At 42.3% G+C, this 16,011-nt stretch overlaps 3 protein-coding genes and 1 long non-coding RNA gene across 9 annotated transcripts; 2 read left to right on the top strand and 2 right to left on the bottom strand.

Moving 5' to 3' along the window:
- The first annotated feature begins 103 nt into the window (after positions 1-103).
- On the top strand, positions 104-15,724 carry LOC6616366 (cAMP-dependent protein kinase type I regulatory subunit). 6 transcript variants are annotated; one of them, XM_032719359.1, is made up of 6 exons: positions 8,886-9,003; positions 9,974-10,131; positions 13,598-13,957; positions 14,035-14,409; positions 14,483-14,622; positions 14,744-15,724. In XM_032719359.1, exons 2-6 carry the CDS (start codon positions 10,123-10,125, stop codon positions 14,826-14,828), a joined length of 969 nt encoding a protein of 322 aa, XP_032575250.1. In that variant the 5' UTR covers positions 8,886-9,003; positions 9,974-10,122; the 3' UTR covers positions 14,829-15,724. The 6 variants fall into 6 exon arrangements, with proteins under 6 accessions (XP_032575249.1, XP_032575248.1, XP_032575251.1 ...); XM_002040690.2 differs by having other exon boundaries at positions 14,486-14,622; XM_032719358.1 differs by lacking the exons at positions 8,886-9,003; positions 9,974-10,131 and adding an exon at positions 104-815 and having other exon boundaries at positions 14,486-14,622.
- On the bottom strand, positions 871-2,037 carry LOC6616364 (histone-like protein 18C). Its single transcript, XM_002040688.2, has 2 exons — positions 1,595-2,037; positions 871-1,530 (listed from the first exon to the last, which is right to left on the bottom strand). Exons 1-2 carry the CDS (start codon positions 1,868-1,870, stop codon positions 1,162-1,164), a joined length of 645 nt encoding a protein of 214 aa, XP_002040724.1. The 5' UTR covers positions 1,871-2,037; the 3' UTR covers positions 871-1,161.
- On the top strand, positions 2,221-3,868 carry LOC6616365. Its single transcript, XM_032719363.1, has one exon. The coding sequence runs from the start codon at positions 3,113-3,115 to the stop codon at positions 3,554-3,556; it is 444 nt and encodes a 147-aa protein (XP_032575254.1). The 5' UTR covers positions 2,221-3,112; the 3' UTR covers positions 3,557-3,868.
- Positions 6,686-8,551, bottom strand: LOC116801210. Its single transcript, XR_004361851.1, has 2 exons — positions 7,228-8,551; positions 6,686-7,165 (listed from the first exon to the last, which is right to left on the bottom strand). It is a non-coding gene; the product is annotated as an uncharacterized LOC116801210 (long non-coding RNA).
- Positions 15,725-16,011: the final 287 nt, after the last annotated feature.

A 16,011-nucleotide genomic window follows, 5' to 3' on the forward strand; every position in this document is an offset into this window, starting at 1 on the left:
GGCCGATTGTTATGCACAAAAGCTGTTATCGATAACCCGTGTTGCGCAAAAGTGAAACCTATCGATATGTGCGTGACTAAATCAGACGCTCACCACTACATGCAGCCCAAAAAAAACAACAACGTTTGACGTGCGTGAAAATTGGTTAAGTTTTTATGAAAAAAACTTAGTTAACTGACTTTTTGACAGCCATCGAGCAATCCATATGCTGCGGGGGAGTGCGGGGCTAAGAGCATTAATCATCAGGACATTGCAAAAAGGTCCGTTAACGTGAATTTTGCCAAGTGAAAACGGGGTTGTGCTGTGTGTGTGGAAAAAGGAACAAAACGGTGCCAAAAACGCAAGGAAAAGCTGCGAAAGCGGTGCACAGCAAACGGGTTGATAAAGCAGCAGGCTTAGACAAACGCGGCATCCCAAGATATAGCCATTTTATCGGTGCTTTTAACCGATTTGCCAGCTAAACAATAACCAACAACCAGTAACCACCCACACAAACATATTGTGTACATAATATATACATTCATACGTACATACGTATATTTTGCGTAGTGCGGCGCTTGAAAGCTGTTTCCCATCACCATATCATCACCGCCATTCATTGCAAACCCACTCTGGAACCCATCCCATCTCCACCGTACCACATGTCCTACATGATGGCCAAAACGCTGGAGGAGCAGAGCCTGCGGGAGTGCGAACACTACATCCAGACGCATGGGATTCAGCGAGTCCTCAAGGACTGCATCGTCCAGCTGTGCGTCTGCAGGCCCGAGAATCCCGTGCAGTTCCTGCGACAGTACTTTCAGAAACTCGAGAGGGTGAGTCCAAAACCCAAATAATTATTGGTAGATTAAATACAAGTATAGGTAGAAATTTGATCAGACACATAAAACCTTTATTTCTAAATAGTACAATCGCTTGTCGTTGCCTTGAGGATCAATGCTTGTGCCTTCCCGTCTTAGGTACTTTGTTTATCAGATCTGTTAGAGCTCCCTTTACCGCCAATTCAGTTAGCATTCTTTCCCGATTTCTCAATTTCCTGGTTCACTGGAGGTTCCTCAAGTTCATAGATTCTAGCAACGCCCAATCACATCAGTTGGGAAATTTTGACTGGTTCCTGATCAATAAAAATGGCCGAAAAGTAGTGGGGGTAAGGGTGTGGGATTACATCGAGCACTTGGGCTTGGTCCTCTTGGGCTTAAGACACCTTGGCTTTGCCTTCGGCTTGGCGCACGCCCTCTTGGGGCGGGCACATGCCTTCCGGGGTCGGGCGCACTTGGGCTTCGGTTTGGCGCAACCGCGACGTTGCCTCGATGCCCGCGGTTTGGGGCAACTCTTTCGCATCCTGGGCTTGGAACACTTGCTCTCCTTTCTAATAGTGCAGCTATTGGAGCCACCGGCACCGAAGAAAGTGTCTGCGCAGCCACTTATTTCAGCGTGCATTCTGTGCTCGTCATCACTAGAGCGATGTAAACTGCTCACACTGTTCGGCTCTACCAAATCGGGTTCCAGATGAAAAGTGTCCAACGGTTCCTGCGGAAGTGCATTACGATTGCATACACGTGCATTTCGTCTGTATTTGACACCTTTAACTTACCGCAGAGTACTGGCATCGATGACGGAATGACATTTCGTTCCATCGGGCTTCAGCTGCCCGTCTTATCTGGTTAATCGAGTAATATTCTCCATAGCGCTTCTTAAAGTCCCTAAAAAAGTTAACAAAGCCTGACGATGAGGCGTAATCACCCCCTGCCTTGTTGATATCTTCTTCAATGTCGATGGAGGCGTCGGAATAATCATATTCAATTGGTTTTCTAGAGGTTTTTACTGATTTTGAAACTGCCACGTCCGGCTCGCTATCCAGATTGCTCATTTTGGGTAAATTCTTGATCGAGAAAAATTTTTACAAACAAATTTGTTACTCAGACTTATACAAAAAAAAAAAAAAATTTCTATAAAAAACTGTACTCAATTTTATATGAATATTTGAGTTGTTTCTCGTTTAAAGGGATCGTACTAACTGATTGTATGCTAGCTTCAACGGGTGGACATGGAAATTGGATTTGAATGAAGGCTCAATGCTAACTATGATCATGAAAAAGTTCCCAAAAAAATGAAATACTTTTTTTAAACCGAGTGGGCTGTTTTCGCAGTACATTTCACAGATCGGCGCCATATTTCCATGGTTATTTTTGTATACTAGATTCGTTGTAGGAAAAAGAGTTTTCTTCCTTTAAGGTATATACATTCTTGATCAGTATCATTCGAGCTGGCCATATTCGTCCATCTGTCCCACAAATCGCGCGAAACTCTTACGCCCACACTTTTGAAAAATGTTTTAATATTCTGTTTGCAATCCGACTAGCTGAGTAACGCATATGTGATAGTCAAGAAACTTGACTGTAGCGTAATTCCTTGTTTTCAAACGATTACTTTCAAAACAAAAATTAGCCTAAAAAGCTTTGATAGCATTAAATGAACAACTATATTTACAAAAGCAAAATATCGTATTATAATGTTTACAAAATATGTAAGAAATCCAGAAATTACTTTAGGGAAGGTGTTAAATTATCCTGTGCGACTAGGTTCCTTTCCGGGGTTTCAACCCCTTGGTAAGCAACAGGCGGCAATTTGCTGGCCATTTGGCTGCCCCTTAAACGAAAATCAATACAACTTGCGGTCTATTTTCGAACACAGTGTTAAAAAAAACAGTTCATAGGCGGATTTCCCAGCACGGATGCTTTATTTTCGGCTTCCTGTTTCGGAGAACTGCATTCTCTCCGTTCATTGTGAAGCTTTAAAGTTTATTTTGTGAGGCAGGCTGCAGCAAAAGCTTGCAATGCTGCAATGTAAATAGAGCAGCGCACCTGTGGAGGTCCTTTCCACATCGTCCTGTTCCACCTCTCACTTGCCAAGCGACTTTCCTTACCCCTTTTTCTCCCAACTTTGATTTTGAGTACGCCTGTGTGTGTGCGCCGGACTCTCTGGGGCAAGTTGCCTGTTGAATGCCGGACCCGCTGTCAGTTGGATTCGCATCCTGACGCCGTGCAGAAGCATCCTGCTTCCACCTAGTTCACTCCGCTCGTTTGGTTTTTTTTGTTTGCCTCCGCGCGCCATGGGCAACCAGTTGAGTGTGAACAGCATCCAGGATGCGGTCATCGATCGCTTCCGCTCGGTGGCTTTAACCACCGATGCCAACGGCGCCATGCGCATCCGTTCGTTCTCGGAGGGCGTGGTGGCCACCACCCACCATCATCATCAGCATCAGCAGAATCAGCAGCAGAGTCCCCATTGCAGTGGACGCGGCGGACGCATCCTGCGCGAAAGTAGCATCGATGGCGGGGTGGCCATGTTCGATGCTCTGCTTCGCGATGGTCACGAACACCGGCTGAGCTTGGATGCAGTGCATCGCATGCGGCATGTTCGCACCTCCTGCACCACAATTCCCGAGGAGGATGCTGTCAGCGATCGCAGCCTGCAGATTCATCTCTCCACTCTGGCCCGCGAACGTGAGCAGGAACTTGAGCTTGAGCGCCAGCGGGAACGCGAAGTAAGTTGAAAAGTCGAAAAAGTTTCCAATTGCGGAAAACGGTAGGAAATTACTGGGAATTTGTGCTGAAAAGCTTTTGGCGGAACAAGATTTAAAGTGTGGGAGTGTGCGCATACTAGAAAGCTTTGAATCGTTTGGAATTGGTGTCTTGTTGATTCGATTTGTGACTGCAAATCACGATGTCGTTAGTTCTAACACAAATAAAAACATGCACAAATTTTTACCGTATTCCGGGAGCACCTAATACCCTACTTTGAATATAGAAATCTAATAAAATCACAGGAAGTATGCTATGTTTAGAGCAATCTTTGTTATGCTATTGCCAACTTTTTTCGAATGTCTGTAAAGTTTCGTCCTTACCTTTCAAAATATCTTTTGTATCTAAAGAAATAGAACAAACGAGAATGTTTACATTTTTTTTTTTACATTCTTATCTTTTGCAACAAGGCTAATGAAAAGGGTTAGTTTTTGGGATACAGTAGAATATAGTAACTTAAACGTTATTTTAATTTAGAGAAAGTGCAGTTCATAAGCATAAGTGCCTGCTTACCTGCCTCACGAGCAGCTTTTTGCCAGCAAATGTCGTGTTTGCACTTGAAACTCGAATTCTAACGAAATCAAAGCGCTCCCTTCGCTTTTCCCTCAGCACTTCTGGCCCTTTTCTCCCGTGAAAGCTTTTCCCTTCGCCAGGACTTGCGTCACAAGTGCGAGTGTATGTGTGCGAGTGGGTGGGCGGGTGTGCGAAAAACTTTACTTTTTGGCCAGTCGTATTTGTATGTATATATTTGTGTATATATAGAACGGTTGCCTTCGCTGTGCGTGTTGGTGAAGGTCATGCTGTCGTCGTCGAGATTGTGTTTGTGTCTGTGGCAGCTAGAGTTTGCTTTCGTCCTTTCGCTTGTCTCAGTCACTTTTTGGCCACCGTCAGTTGCCCATCGTCGTTCCCAATTTTCGTTTCTTTCGCCAATTTAACTGCTCAATTTGCTAGTTACCATTCACCTTCTGCGGTCGTTATTTTTCGACTTTCTTGCCTGATTGATGGCCACGCGAATTCCGCTGCTCCGATCATCGAATTGTCCGGTTTAACGGCCGTGTTAATGCCGCTTTTACGGCTGTCATCGCTCCGTCCGGCGCTGTTTACGCCGGCTTCTGATTAACAGCGGAATCGTGCCAAAAACCAAAAACTACGCCGGACACTTTGTCCCCAGTGTCCGCCGAATTGGGCCATAAAGTAAAGACAAACAACAATCAATTGTGTTGGCCAAACGAGGTTGGAAAAGTGCCAAACCGGAAGTGAAAGGAACTCAACCAGCGAAATGGTGGGTAAAATTCAAAGTGTTAAATGCGGTTAACTTGGTAAATATTTCTAGAAGGATTAGTTTCAATTGGGTTTTTATAGTTCTGGAAATTTATGATATAGGGCTTAAGAATCCTTAATCTTTAACATTCAAGTATACATTCTTCTTCCGTTCCTTCATTTTTCTGTGATATCCCATTGAAAGGTATACAATTCATATTCTTAGATATTTATTAGAACTAAAAGTTATTAAGTTATTGTCAAGGTATAATTATTATTATAAAATCATATAAATGTCTCCTTTAGGAAATACAAATTTGCAATATTGCAATATTTTTTAAATGAAAATCAAGGAAAACCCTCGTAAAATTCAAATAAGTAAAACGAATCCCAGCTTTTATTCAATCTGTTTGTTTCCTTCCAGAACGCAAAAGCATTTACCATTATGATTTTAAGTGGTTGTTGACTGGTATACAATTCCAATGAAAAATGTCCCCGAAATATGTCCTCGAATTATGCTCTGTTTACTTGATTAAATTGTTATTTTACTAGGGTTTATTTCCTTTTTATGCACTCGCATCGCACAAAAACGATTGCTGTGATATTTTTAAGTGGGTCCGATGAAAGTGATTTATGATTAGGATACCGAGGGGATTATGGTGGATACTCTGGATATCGAAATTTGGCACAAAAGCCTTGCTTATTTTGGCACTGCCATCGAAGTTTGTGAATAATTGAGTAGCGGAAAGGTAATATAACCACCAGGAACCTTTCTCCCCCTCCCCACTCCTCTGCTGCTCTGGTTTCGCATAAATAAATTATCGTATATTTAACGCTTGAGTTGGGGGCGGCATTTATCGGGTATCCAAAAGTTGTATGTAAATAATACGAACAAAGCAAGGCATGCTACACGTATAAAGAATACCTTTTGGATTGGGGAAAAGTGGTTGGCCAAACGCGCATCCGTATCTGCCCGATGTGGCGACCTTTTTGTGTCGGTATGTGTGCCGATCCATTAGGCGGCTTATGAGCGCAGCTCCATCCGAGTGTCCATGAATAATTTGGCCAATAAAGAAGGAAAACGCTTCTCAAGCGCAACAGTTTGCAAATTATAAATTTCTCGGTCACCTTTTCTCATTCGTCCTAGCCAAAAACAAACCTGCAAACCTGACGTCACTGGGTTATATTGAAGGGGATTCAGCTGTCAATTTGCTGGATGGCTGCTCGTTTCGCTTTCCCTTGGCAGCTGTGACGACGACGAGTGTGGCGTGTCCTTTTCCGCAGGACATTGGCTGGCCATCAAGTGGGCAGCTGGATAACCCAGAATCGATGGGGGTATAAATACGCCTTTTGTGTGTCCCCAAAAATAATGTTTATGCAGGCCAACGCCGACGAAGGTTTTCCCAGCACAACTGGTGGATTCGGAAAGAGTAAAGGACCAGAGGGAACATTTTGCAGGGGGCGTGCCAAAACAAAAAGTTCACTGAATTGGAAATTTCACTGAAGCAACTTTCGTGGCGACGGAGGTTGAGGGAAAAAGCAGGATGCAGCTATGTGGGAAAATTTGAAGCGCGAAAAGCACACGCGAGTGCGAGCGAGTAGGATTACTCCTGCGTCAAGTAGGGCGCAAAATTTTAATTAATTCGATTATAAAACGCAGTCACATATACAAACACGAAAACCTGCGGAAAAAAAGAGGCCAGGAAGCGAGCAGACAAAAAGCTTTTCCGCATTTTAGTGCACCCAGTCACCCGCATCCTGCTGCTCACATGTAGAATGGTGGAGGAGCCCCAGGTCCAGGTCCATGAAAACTTTGCACGTTGACAAAGTGAATCCAAGTGTGAAGCGATAGAAAGTTATGGCCAATGTTTTGTTTGGCCCGCATTTAATGAGTTCTTGGGTGCTTGGGGCTCTTCAAGGAATTTAAAGTGCCAAGGAGCCACAACTACAAAAGGAAAGGGAAAACGAGAGAATTTTAAATGTACACATTATACATAATTAATTTCTTCAGAGCGAATATTTACGCAAAGTACAGTGACTCTTATTTATGAACATGCACATTCTAAAATTAAAAGGACTGAAAAAGTAGTTAAAATAACTAAAAAGTAAGAGTAAGTTTGTAGTGATATTTACAAAAAACTTGGAAAGGACCTCTTTTGCGCTGGAAGTGGGGTATATCCTTATGTGCTAATTAACTAAATATTTCTAATGACAGATACAAGTTGTATATTCAATGCGAAATCTATGAGTTTGCTAATGACAAATGTGAAATTCCTTCACAGAGCACTCAGTGGGAAATCAAGTGCCACGTAGCGTTGTTCCTAAAAGACATTTTAATTTGTAAGACAGCTAAGTAGGAGAATATACATATATTCTGACTCACCCGAGAGATGCAATTTGAAATGACACGAACTGAGAGTAGGAATCGGCTTTCCCAGATGCAGCCAATTGTCGTCGGCATTAGACTCTCTTGAGAGGCTTTTCGCCTCCAGGCGATGCACAAATTGGCATACTTAAACTGTTCCGTGCCACCAGCGTTGCCTCAAGGTTCCGACCACCGCCCAGAACCACCCACTCGCAATGCAACTGCCACAGTGAGAATCCCAACTAGGCGACTTCGAGGGTTCTCGCGGACACCTTGGACACTTTGGACACCTTGAGTTCTCACTAACGAGAGCATTGCATCCATGGCTTCAAGTGACTAAATCTGTGCCCTCCCTTTGGCCGTTGCGTATACGCCATGTGTGACTACAGAAATGAACAGGCTCTCATCCACATCATAATTGCTAGTGTAATTATTATTGACAATTTATCAAAGTGAGTGCGAGGGAATTTGCATGTTTATGGGCTCGCGAAACTATAAATCGCTGGCGTATCAAATCAAATTTGTTTGCGGCTGCTACCTTGAGCACATAACATTAATATATAAAACCGCCTACAATCTTTTGGATTTCTCTTTGTTTTCCACTTCTCGGTTTTTTGCTTGTCTTCTTGGCACTGGCGTTCAAATTGATTTGTTTTGTACACTGAGAGAAGGGTGAGAAATCCCTCCAGTTCTCCCGTTTTTAACTCAATATTTTGGCCAATATCTCTCTTGGCCACTTTGCTTGTGGCCATCATTAGCTGCTCTCTTGTAGTTTGTTTTTGCCGAGTATGATTTCAATTTGGCGGTTTGTTCTTTTCATTATTTCTGTGGGTTTTGTGGCGACTTTTACTTTCCTCTACGTCGCTTGTGATTGGTAGCTTTGTGGCTGCACTGGGAGAAATGTCGTACATTTTAAAGATATATTGAAGAAAAAGTAGAATGTAGTAAAAAAATTAATGTTTTTATAATAACATGACTAGCTTGCTCACAGGAATTTTCAGGTGACTTAGTGGTATGTCCATAAAAACACACGCATAAATTTCAGTGCACATTTTAATTCGAAATTTTAAAGTTAATTTTTTTCTGTTCAAAGTTTTATTGGCATTGAAATTGTGCAATGTCATTTTCGGTCTTAATTAATCCTCCTATTGTTGCTCATTACACCTACCTCTTTCCATTTTTGCTTGGTTTAGCTTTGTTTTTTTGGGCTTACCTCCTTTTATACATGCAGAAAAAAATATTAAGAAATGTTCGGAAATATTAAATTGCAGTTAGTAAAAATATTTTTGAGTATTTTAAAGCTATTGGAATATAACTCTATAAAGTCTTAGGATTGTTTTCTTGGAAAACTAAAACCTATAAAATGTGTTCAAAATTATGTAATGATTTTTCTCTGTGTATTTGGTCACCAAATCCACTGGCCATTACATCGTGGATCTTTCGACTGCTTTGAAACCTACCACAAACCGCAAAATGGTCGGCAGTTCAACCGCCCTACGCCGCATAACGGTATCGCCCACCCACCCAGCGCACATAGATACAGATAAACACACTCTCACACACACACACATGTGAAGGCAACTAGTGTGGAAAGATGAAGCCGCTGCCTCTGCTGACGTCGACTGCGCAGCCAACGTCGATTGTCGCAAGTTGAACGCGAATTTCGCATTGAGTTTTCAGTTTGTGTCGCGCCTCCGTTTTGTAAATACGCGAAAAAAAGACATTCGCCAAGTCGAACAGCAATAATAGCAAGAAGAGCTCACAGCAACTAAATAATTAAAACGGAAACAGCGGGTAGACAAACAAAAACGAGAACCATATGAACTAGAATTGAATTAATTAGGCAATTACAAATGGCAGGAAAAACAGCGAAAGCAGCAAAAAACGCAGTCAGCACAGCAAGGAGTACAGCAAAGTGGAAAAATTAAATTGGATACTAGCTCTACTAGCGGGAAAATTAAATTAAATATTTATGTGTGGAACGCGGGGCCTAGTGACGCACGATCTCATAAATATATTTTTAGGATTTCTTTTTTATATAATTTTATATTTTATTGCCGTGCCCGCACATTTATGCCAATTAAATTCGCGGCGATTTCTTTTAATAGCCCCAATGATATTAATCATACGCAGTGGAGAGCAATCTTAACATTAATTGATTCTTTGATATTCAAGGGCTATCTTTGTTTTTTTTTTATAAATTCCAGTATTAATCATACGCAATGGGGACAACGATTCTTTACTGTGCAACTTTGTATCACGCATTTTTAAGGGTTTACTTAATATCTGGAGCAATTTAATGACTTTATGTTTTATTGTTTTACAATATTTTGAGTTCCAACAGTTTAGGCACACGCAACGAGGACCGATTATGTGTTCTTAACTCTTACATTCCGTTAATTTGCTTACTTATTCGAAAGTCCGCTTCTTGGCTACCCAAAAGTATTTTTAATTTAAAGAAAATTGTTTCTGAGCTGTTCGGGGCATTTTTGAATATTTATTTTTATAAAACTTTGACATTGGATTTGTCATTGCTGCTGGCGGCTGTTTTTGCTCGCCTGTCCACGCCGCGTATACGTAATATCTGTATAATTCTGTCCGCTCTTCGCGCTTTTGACTTTCTTGTCAGCAGAGCAGCGTTTTTACAAATCCGAGAGTGAAAATCTCCGAGATTTTCCACAGAAATCCCACGTCGCGACGTGCGTCTTCCGAATACTACATCTACTTCTACTGTTTGTTGTTTGTTTTTCTGTGTCCATATTAGAAGCGAAGCGTTTTCACAATTTGTTGCACATAAGTAGCACAAGCACCAACACAGGGATAACTAAAGAACCAAAACTCACACACACGCACACACTATCACACCGACACCGACACCAACACCGACACACAGGAGTATACAAGCACAGAAAAATGCCTAAGGTTTGCCATAAATAAATGAGTCTGTTAGTGGCTGTCATAGTTTGTAGACCATAAGTCTAGTTTGTACTTGTATTCAATAAGCGCTCATTCATTCACGCAAGCAGAAAGTAACAAAACAAAAAGATTACAAAAAATACACCCTCATAGAGGAAAACATTTAGAATTCGGTTGCACAATTGTATGCATATTACACTTTTGCTTTTCCCGTTTTTTCTGTGGACTGTCCCCTTCCGAAGTCGGCGCCTCCGTCGTTTTTTATTTATGCACACACAGGTTGCAACAATACCACCATGTCCACAATTGCAAGCGGCGACCATTGTACTATATATGTAGGTAGATGATGCACGATGGCTGTGTGTTCTGGGTCCTACCTCACAGCATGTGGACCCATTTGCCGCCTCATCAGTGTTTCATTGTCGCCGTTGTAATCCGACTTCTTTTTTCCCACTCGAAGGTATCTTCTTCGGCTAAGAGCTGTTTGTTAAAGCAGAAAGCTGTATTTTTCTACGCTTTATGTACTTTATTGAGTATGGGATTAAAGTGGAAAATAAAGTACCCCTTATCAACCCCTTAAGCGGCACAATTCAACTATTTTTCTTTGTAATTTACAAAATCTGGAATTATGTAACTTTATGATTATAGGAGCTATTTAAGTTAATCAGTTGTAAACCCGTTACTCGCAGCGTAAATGTGTATATTAGGTTTATAAAAAGTATTCTACAGGTAAAAGGGTCGTTTTGCATCTGCCTATGTCCGTCAGTATGAACACTGTGATCTCGGGAACTAAAGTTCCAACGTCCTTTAGACCGCTCAAAACTACAACCCTTTCCTGTTGATATTTTTAAAAAATTTAAATTTCTCCCTTATACTTCTACTATTTAAGTAACGGGTATGCGATAGTCGAGGAAATTGACTAAAGCATTTCTCTCATGTTTCTTGTAGCTCTGCTGGCAGCCGTACAAGATTGTTAAACATAATTGATTTGGTAATAGGTGAAAATGTGTGGTAATTAGTCAGCATTACCCAACCTTCACCGCATCTTGGCCCACCCTTCACACATGGCCCCACCCTTTCGCCGACAATTGTCGTCATCTAATCAAAAGCAGCATTTGTCATGATTCTTATAAATGTTGTTTGCTGTTTTATTAGCGAGCTGGTTGATAAGGCTGACTGGTGACAAGACTCCACTTTAAAGTCAGAGCCTATGTACGTGAAAATCAGCGAACACCATCCAATCAGGCGGGGCCAGACCGCAAAGTCAACCCATCCGGGCGGGGATTGGATTCAATTTGCAATTTGCGAAATCGATTTCCGTTTAATATGTCACAGGGAACGACGCCAAAAGCTGAAAGCTGAAGCAGCGCAGCTCCGCCCCGGGAAAATCGCGAGCAATATCGGAGGGTCAAAGGGTGGAACAGTGGGTTGACTTGTGGGGGCTGTTTGTTGGGTTCTCTGCTCTTCATGGCCACGTCCCCATGGCCATGGCCAGGGCCAGGGCTACAAGTCGGCTGGGCGCCGACTCCGCGTCTGCACAAAGGTCACGGTCATATCGCTGGCACACGCGTCTTCCAGTTGCCGGGTTCTGGTCTCTGGGTTCTCTGTTCTGGGCGCTGTCCCTGGCCAAATGGCCATAAACAAAGTTGCACCATGGCGAATGCTAAAAAGGAGGGGAATGTTTTGATACTGCCACCCAGTAAGCTGACTGCATAATAAAGTAGAGTGAGCCATTTGCATACTGAACTTTAGCGCGTCGCGAATAATTCATTCAACTATTCAGTCAATGGACTATGTTATAGTATACTACATATAATGAGTTTAGAAAAGAGAAAGCTATTAATAAAAAATAATAATCATTATGAGTATCTTTATTAAACTGTTAAGGTATAAAAACTAAGCTGATCGAACTTCCTTGTGGTTTAATGCATTGGTTTTAGCGTTGCTCCGCCTAATTAAATAGGCATTTGTATGCCTAACGTTGATGATTCTGGGCGGCAGCACTCGTTTATCTTCTGTTTTGACACCTGACTTCAGGTTCCTTCAGCTGACTGGCAGCCACCCAAGACATTCGTCAATTTATGGAGGCGACATTCGATTCGGATGGCGATTCATTGAGTAGTTCGTTATCGTCACCTACAATCCATGATCGGCTGCAAATTGCTTAGCTCACCAATTAATTGCGGTTCCCTGCTTTTATTTTCAATATTTGTTTACACTTCTCATGCGTACTTCATGCGATTTTTGGCTTGGTTTGTTTAGACAATAAAAATTAATGAGCAGCGTCGTTCATTTGAAGTTTTTCGCGGGTTTATGGACGGCGTAAAACCATTTCGTTCAAGAGTTTGCGGTCGGATGGGGAAATCAAATCAAGTGCAATTGCTTGGATGTTAGATGTAAATACTTCGATATGGCTAGGAAAACATGTTGATTTTTAGGATTAGCCGGAACAGAGATTTATTTATTAAATCTCTAGAATAATATAAATAAGAAATGTATTGCTTGTAAAAATGAGTTGGTTAGCGAATCATTTTATAAACTAAGCCCATTTACCAATCCTCGTTGCTTTGAGTTCTGATCTTTGATGTCACATTTAATCCATATAATGCCTGCTTTGGCTAACAAAAATACCATCTGTTCATGGCATATATTGTAATGGACCAGCCTATTTATAGGAAACCGATCCTAACGCATTTCAAATGCAGCCATAACTGCCAGGGGCGGCCACTTGCAGTCACAAGTGAGTGACAATTTAATGCAACTTAATCAGCATCTTTGGCCAGCTGGCCATTTCGCTTGACTGGTTTGACGTCACTATGGGAAACGGACAGCAATTGGACCGTGCAGCTTTGGGGCGCACTTTGGAAAATTTGTTTAGGGACAGGGATTCGAGACACCGGAATGCGCAGCAAGCAAGAGTCAGGATGCAAAGCTCTTCAGCTCCCCCGGTTGGCTCTTTTGACTGCCGACGCAGTGATGGAGCTTATGAGTTACGGATGTGGGCGGGTGGGGCTTTTCCGGGCGCGTCTCCGGACAATATGCACAATGCTGCAGAGAACAACCACTGGTTGCAGTTACCATACATCCATCGAGAGTGACGCACATTAATCTGGCATTTGGTCGCTAACGCACTGGGGCAGTTGAATCCTGCAGCAGATAATTAAGTTTGCACCACCGAGGTTCCATAGAGTGAGAGAGTTTGAGGGAATCTATCGAACTTTTTCAATCTGCAATTGTTAGACCTGCGCTTTGATATTCATATATAGTACATATCACAAAGTCCGTTCTTATACTTATATAAAACTTAAATCTGGCCAGATAATATGCAAAATCGTGCAACATTTCCTGCCTGGCCATTATCTTTATTCAAACTCTGATATCAATGTTCAACCAATATGATAATGAATCGAGATTTGTGTGCAATAAAGCAAACCCAAAATACTCACGATATTGTTATTTTTATCTTTGGCAGGAACAAGTCAAACTGGATGCCAGTAGACAGGTAATCAGCCCCGACGACTGCGAAGATCTCAGCCCGATGCCACAAACAGCTGCTCCACCGGTTCGCAGGCGAGGCGGAATCTCCGCCGAACCCGTAACCGAAGAGGATGCCACCAACTATGTAAAGAAGGTGGTGCCCAAGGACTACAAGACGATGAATGCCCTGTCCAAGGCGATTGCCAAGAACGTCCTGTTCGCCCACTTGGACGAGAGCGAGCGATCCGATATATTTGATGCCATGTTCCCTGTGAATCACATTGCCGGCGAAAATATCATCCAGCAGGGCGATGAAGGCGACAACTTCTACGTGATTGATGTGGGAGAGGTCGATGTAAGTATATTTATTTTGCTTGTTATGAGCTTTGAATTGGGTTTGCATCATTGTGAACATGTTCACATCTCCGCCAGGTTTTCGTCAACTCCGAACTGGTGACCACCATCAGCGAGGGCGGCAGCTTTGGTGAACTGGCCCTCATCTATGGCACTCCTCGCGCCGCCACCGTGCGCGCCAAAACGGATGTGAAGCTGTGGGGCATCGACCGCGACTCCTACCGCCGCATCCTGATGGGCTCAACCATCCGCAAGCGCAAGATGTACGAGGAGTTTTTGTCGCGCGTGTCCATCCTGGAGAGTCTGGACAAATGGGAGCGCCTAACAGTGGCCGATTCCCTGGAGACGTGCTCCTTCGATGACGGTGAGACGATTGTCAAGCAGGGAGCCGCTGGCGATGACTTCTACATCATCCTCGAGGGCTGTGCGGTTGTGCTGCAGCAGCGTTCTGAGGTGAGTGACCGTGATCAAAAAACATGGGACACCTGAAAAAAAGGCACTCTAATCAACTGGTTTATCTAATCAGCAGGGCGAGGATCCCGCCGAGGTGGGCCGTCTGGGTAGCAGCGATTACTTTGGCGAGATTGCTCTGCTTTTGGATCGACCACGTGCGGCGACTGTTGTGGCTCGTGGGCCGCTAAAGTGCGTCAAACTGGACAGGGCGAGGTAAGTGCAGTGGCTTGAGTGCAATGACAAATAGACAGGTGTATGTTATAAGTTACAAAATCAATTGTCTCCAGTAACTTCTCCAGTAGCTAACCTTCCAATTTTTTGGCCTTTGTTGCAGATTTGAACGCGTTTTGGGACCCTGCGCCGATATACTCAAACGCAACATCACGCAGTACAACAGTTTCGTATCGTTGTCCGTTTAAGGCCGCAACAACGACAACAACCACTACAGCAGATCAACAACAAAGCAGCAGCAGCAAAGAAAGCAACAACAACCGACAAAACAAACAGAAACAACAACGCAGCGAACGTGAGAAACCAACAGGAAGATGATGGGAACTAGTTGGATAGATACATAGAAAAGAAAAACAAACGCTCAGCAGCATAAACATGAAGTCGTAAATTATATAAGTGTGTAAAATTAATTGTCACAGCCATTTGATTCTCGATTCTGTCGGAGATTCAGATTCAGATTCAGATTCAGAGTGCACGGGGGCTGAGGGCTAAAAAAATATTAATTATCCGATTCTGTATGTTGTGCTGAAGTTATATAATTGTGTATGTGTGTGTCTCTGTGCAAAGGTTGCGGCGGCATGTTCCATACCCCGCAACCCCCGATATCGGAGATAGCTTTCCCCGGATTCATCTATATATACTTCTATCAACTTCTTTCAAATTCTCCGGGTCTTTCGAAAAAGAGAGCCCATTTGTATAATCTATGGGACATGCTGCCTCCTCGAAAACGTTTCATTAAATATCCAACAGACATCTGAATGTTTTTTAAAAAAGAAATAAACAAGATGAATATATGTGTAATAACTTAAATCTTAAAGGCAACACACAGGCACAAAACACAAACACACCAACTCACACACTCTCATACGAGGCATGAAGTCATGGAATTAAGAGGACATGAATGAAACAATTGTATTTTGCTTGTATGATTCGTTGTTTTTTGTCTAGAACAAAAGCACAACGGCAGCAATTAATTAACCATTTTAATTATAATTTTAGTAAATTATTCTTACAAGTAAACGCGTAGCACATGAAGTCAGCGAGCGTAAGCTTTTTAATTAAACATTAAAATCAGTGAAAACTTCATGTTTTTCCCACATGTTTCTTGTTTCTTCATCGAAAGGTGTTTCGTAATCTTAACATAGTTTTATGATTTTTTATTAACTAATTTAAGCTTGAGCACAGCGAATGCCTAGTTTAAACTGTTATCAAAGAGGTATTTCCGTTCTTCAAAAAATGTACATATGTCAAGTTTAGAAAATTGTTTTATTTTCTTATATTGTAAGACTGTAATTTTTGGAGTTTTGGGCTTTAAAAAACCCCATAAAATACTTTTTGATCAAGTTATGATAGTTGAAAATTTAAAATTAA

Source organism: Drosophila sechellia, chromosome 3L (genome assembly GCF_004382195.2).
Source record: "Drosophila sechellia strain sech25 chromosome 3L, ASM438219v1, whole genome shotgun sequence".
In the NCBI taxonomy this organism is placed as follows: Eukaryota; Metazoa; Arthropoda; class Insecta; order Diptera; family Drosophilidae; genus Drosophila; species Drosophila sechellia.